Raw genomic sequence first — 5000 nt, forward strand, 5'->3', positions numbered from 1 at the left:
AATCATCACTGCAAGATAATGATTATCTATATTTTGTCTGTCACTATAACGGTCTCATCATCACTGTTATTGTTTTTTTATCATCATAGCCATCATTAGTATCACCATAATTATAATTATCATTATTTCGACTATTTAATAATTTTATTTTCCCTCATGTTATCATTATCATTATCATCAGTGTTGTTATTATTACTAAATTCAGTATTCAGTATCATTATTATTATTGCTGTTGTTATGTAGTTATCATTGTTGTTGTAGTTACTATCATTTTTATCATAATCATCAATATCTTTATATCTATAAGGACTGTTATCATTTTACTGATACTAATACTACTTCCATAACAATATAAATAATTTTAGTAACGCACTTTATTACAACAACTTTTTGTCACAGTACTGGTGTTGAATTATTATTTTCTTTTTATTAATCTGTTTGATTATTATTAACTATTAATTATATTCACAAAATGCACACGCCTTCCTATGTAATTATACATACATATGCCTCACGATCTGAAAATTACACACAGTCTTACGTAGTGACAATAATAAAAGCGATACGCGAATAAACATAAAACACCTGAAACTACAACGAAAATGAAGTGAAAATCAATATAAATCCGTTTTAATTTTCAGAGTCACATGAAAGATCTGCTGGGTCTTTAACTTGACAATGGACAAAGCCAAAAGCAGCGGTACGGAGCGAGAGGGAGAGAGCAGTGAACAGAACCCTATCACACTTCGCCGAGTGAGTAGTGTGACTTGTTGCAATTATTGCACTCTTGCAATATAAAAAAAGGGGGGGAGGAGACTGCTGATCCATCGGGATTATGATTGGAGGCCTTTGTTTGGTATTTGTGTGATTCTATGATTGGTTCTAAGGATGTGTAGTGGATCGTTTTATGGGTTCGTAGGTTTTGAAAAAAGGGTGGTTCTTTCCCAAAATGTAAAGAATATTCCCATGGTGGCCTGGCTTAAAAGTAAACAATTATGACTCTATATGAATTTTAACCCTTATCAGATTACTTCCTCTGACTACTTCCTCTGATTACTTCCTCTGTTCACAGATGGCGTGCGTGTTGCTGGTCGCCAGTACGCCCTTCTTGAACGGAATGATGGTCGGCTGGACGGCGGTGTTGCCTAAGCTTCAGGAGGACGACAGGTTCCCCGTGACCGATGAGGATGTCACGTGGCTTGGTAAGTTATTCCCGGTAACGGACGAACACACACACACACACACACACACACACACACACACACACACACACACACACACACACACACACACACACACACACACACACACACACACACACACACACACACACACACACACACACACACACACACACACACACACACACACACGCACACACACATACACACACACAGAATCAGCCATAGCAACGCATCAGGAAAAAAAACAAAACATAACCGAACCTTTTTCTTTTTTTTTATCGCCGACGCCAACTTCTTTCCCTTCGTCCGCAGTGTCACTCATGCTCATCGTGGGCATCCCCGTGTCCCCTCTGGCTGGCACCCTGGCGGAACACCTCGGTCCCCGCCGCCTCATGTTCGTGGGGATGTGCCCCGTGGCTGGCTTCTGGCTGCTCCAGGCCTTCACGCCCAACCTGTCCCTCCTCTACGTCGGGAGAACCGCCGCCTCCGTCAGCGCCGCTATGGTGTGCACGATGGTACAGCCGTTGGTCGCCGAGCTGTGCCCTTCGCGCGTCCGAGGTCTGGCGTCCACGATGCCGGAGGTGATGAGCTGTGTCGGGGTGCTGCTGGGGTACGTCCTCGCCTACCGGCTGCCCTGGGACGTCGCAACAGCTGTTTCTGCGGCGCCTTTCCTGCCCTTGGCTCTGGCGATACTGCTCGTCCCCGAGGTAGGGGCGACTCTCCGTTATCGTTAGGGAAATGAATAGGGAAATGGGGAGATAGAAAGATGAATAAAGGGCATAGATGATAAGAAGATAAAGAAGAGATAAATATTTTGACATAGATTATAACTCTCCGTTATCTTTTGGAAAATGAATAGAGAAATGAGAAAAAAAATCAAAGGGCATAGATAATAAGATAAAGAATACATAGATAGATAAATAGGAAGTTTAAAGATAAATAAAGGGCATAAATGATAAGATAAAGAATTCATAGATAGATAAATTGGAAGATAAAAGATAGATAAAGGGCATAAATAATAAGATAAAGAATACATAGATAGATAAATAGGAAGATAAAAAATAAATAAGGGGCATAGACTTGAACTACCTGCCTGCCAGATACAAACATGTCAAATACATGTCAAAGCCAATACAGGTGATGGCATGTATTATTGCTATGGTAACTTATAGGTTCCATGAAGTCCTATTTGCAGGGCTATAATCCACGCCATCCTATGAATATCCCAAAGCAAAACTAAAAGAAAGTAACTACCAGATAGTGATAGTCTTTGCAATCTGAATTCAACTTTGCATATATGGCAGAGATTGATGGCGATTTCCCTTTACTTTGACTCTAATTTATGGATTATTAATTATGAAATTATGGATTATTTATAAATTATGGATTATTCATTGTGAAATTATGGATAATTTATAAATTATGGATTATTCATTATGAAATTATGGATTATTTATAAATTATGGATTATTCATTGTGAAATTATGGATTATTTATTATGAAATTATGGATTATTCATTATGAAATTATGGATTATTTATTATGAAATTATGGATTATTCATTTTGGAATTATGGATTATTTATTATGAAAGGATTGCTTTGATTTGTGTTTGAGAGATAATGGGGTATCTGTAAAACTGGTTAGTTCAAAAGCCAGATGATGATAATGATGGTGATAACGATAATGATAATAATTATGATGATAATGGTAATGATAATGAAAATTATAGTAATAGTAATAGTGATGATAATAATAGTGATAATGGTGATCATAGTGATATTGATGATAATAATGATACTACTACTAAAATAATATTAATAATGGTGATAATAATGATAACAACAATAATGATGATAATAATGATTATAATGCTAATGATGATGATAGTAGTAATAATAATGATGATAATAATGTTATAGTAATTATAATAATCATAATAATAATGATAATAGTAATGGCAACAATCATAGTATTAATGATAAAGATAATAATCATAGTAATAATGATGATAATAACAATATTAATCTATATTGACAATAAAATTAGCAGCAATGTTAGGAATATCGCGGCGTAATCAAATGTTCTTTTGTCAGGTATTATAGAACATGTAGGGATAACTAACAACTTTTAAGAGAATTTAACTAACTACCATTGATGGAAAAGCTTGCAAGACTGGTCTTACCTCTACCTCTCTTCTTATAAAAACATAATAAAGCAAATAAGATTTAAGGAAGTTCGAGATGTCTAGCCATTGCTTTACAAAAGTCCCTGATTCAGGTGTCTGGTAAAATATTCATAGAGTAAAAACCAGTCACTATCACTACCATCATCAATACTGTCTATACCACTCATACCACCTTTGAATGCCCGATTTTCTAACCCTCGTTACAATATATATATATATATATATATATATATATATATATATATATATATATATATATATATATATATATATATATATATATTTATATTTATTTATTTATTTATTTATATACATGTATTTCACCATTTGCCTCCCTTTCTGAGTTCTTTCCCGATGCAGTATTTAGTTGGTTGTCTCTTTCTTTATGAATATTTTTAGTCCCCGTACTGGTTGGTGAGGAAGAAGAAGGTGGACGCCGCCGAGAGGTCCTTGCGAGTCCTTTTGGGTCGAAACGCTGACGTCACGAAGGAACTGAATGCCATCAGGAGCACCACGACCCTCAAGCAGTCCAGGGTCAAGAACCAGGTACTGCCTGTTCTGTTCCTTTTTATTTTGGTTTCTGTCTAAGTTCAGCTTTGATTTTAGTGTTGTTCTTTCGCTCTATGTATTTTTTTTTAAATTTATTTATTATTATATTTATTTTCTTTTATCTCCTTCTAGACGTAGGGGTCACTTTTATTTATTATTCATGATTTTATATATTCATGCAATTGAATTTATTTTCATTGTGGAATGAAATTTATTATGGTTCTCAATGTATCTTGTTGCATTAGTACATGTATGTCGCTTTACTGATGCAATGACCAATGAATGAAGACATTACAACGGTGTTTATGTTCTGAGATCCTGATAACTAATAAGATCACAGTAAATTTGTCAACGGAAACTTAATTAGTATACACGAGTGTGTTACCTTTTAACTTTTTCTCTATCAAACTTGGATTTTTCAAGATGGTAAAATCTACAGAGATACTTCAACAAATGCCAATTGATGAGCTTCATTTTGGCATCAACTTTAATATATTATAATGATAATAGTAATATATTATAGTACTAGGACCATCTGATGAACAATGGTATACCATTTGCTTTTAAGTGAAATTAAAATCTTAGTTACCAAAATGTCACAAAGGTATTTCTCTTGCAGGTGCGGGAGCTTCGCAAGGCCCACAACGCCATCCCGGTGGTGTTGATGCTGAGCGTGTTCGTCCTGCGGGAACTCGGCGGCAAAGGGCCGGTCTTCAACTACACCGTGTACATGTTCCGCAAGGCTGGAGTGCGACTGGATGCCTTCTACTGCACGGTGTTCGTCGGCGTTGCTCGTCTCGCAAGCACATGTGTGTCTGCTTGCACTCTGGACCTGGTGGGTCGCAAGCCCCTCCTCGCGGCGACGGCTGCGATCTGCGCCGTGTCGGAGGGCGTCGCCGGGGCCTTCCTGTTCCTGGAGGTGGAGGGGGCCGCGTGGGTACCCCTGGCGTCCGTGATCGTGTTCGTGATCGGCTACGGCATCGGCTTGGGTCCCGTCCCTTGGATCTACCTCGGCGAGCTCCTGCCGACGCCCGTGCGGTCCCTGGCGGCCGCGCTGATCACCTTCTGTTATTCCATCAC

The 5000-nt window shown here is 37.7% G+C and overlaps 1 protein-coding gene across 1 annotated transcript in view; it reads left to right on the top strand.

Annotated features, from left to right (window-relative positions):
• The window catches only part of LOC147468971 (facilitated trehalose transporter Tret1-like), a 7301-nt gene that overhangs the window by 1457 nt on the left and 844 nt on the right, over positions 1-5000 (top strand). The window contains exons 2-6 of the mRNA XM_086551597.1: positions 642-753; positions 1073-1202; positions 1497-1891; positions 3771-3917; positions 4540-5000. The exon at positions 4540-5000 is cut by the window's right edge and continues 844 nt beyond it. Coding sequence (XP_086407723.1) covers positions 679-753; positions 1073-1202; positions 1497-1891; positions 3771-3917; positions 4540-5000 — 1208 coding nt within the window. The 5' untranslated portion in view covers positions 642-678. The remainder of the gene's footprint in view (positions 1-641; positions 754-1072; positions 1203-1496; positions 1892-3770; positions 3918-4539) is intronic.

This window comes from Penaeus japonicus, unplaced genomic scaffold (genome assembly GCF_977035675.1).
Source record: "Penaeus japonicus unplaced genomic scaffold, GWHDUDI00000001_assembly GWHDUDI00000025, whole genome shotgun sequence".
Classification (NCBI taxonomy): domain Eukaryota; kingdom Metazoa; phylum Arthropoda; class Malacostraca; order Decapoda; family Penaeidae; genus Penaeus; species Penaeus japonicus.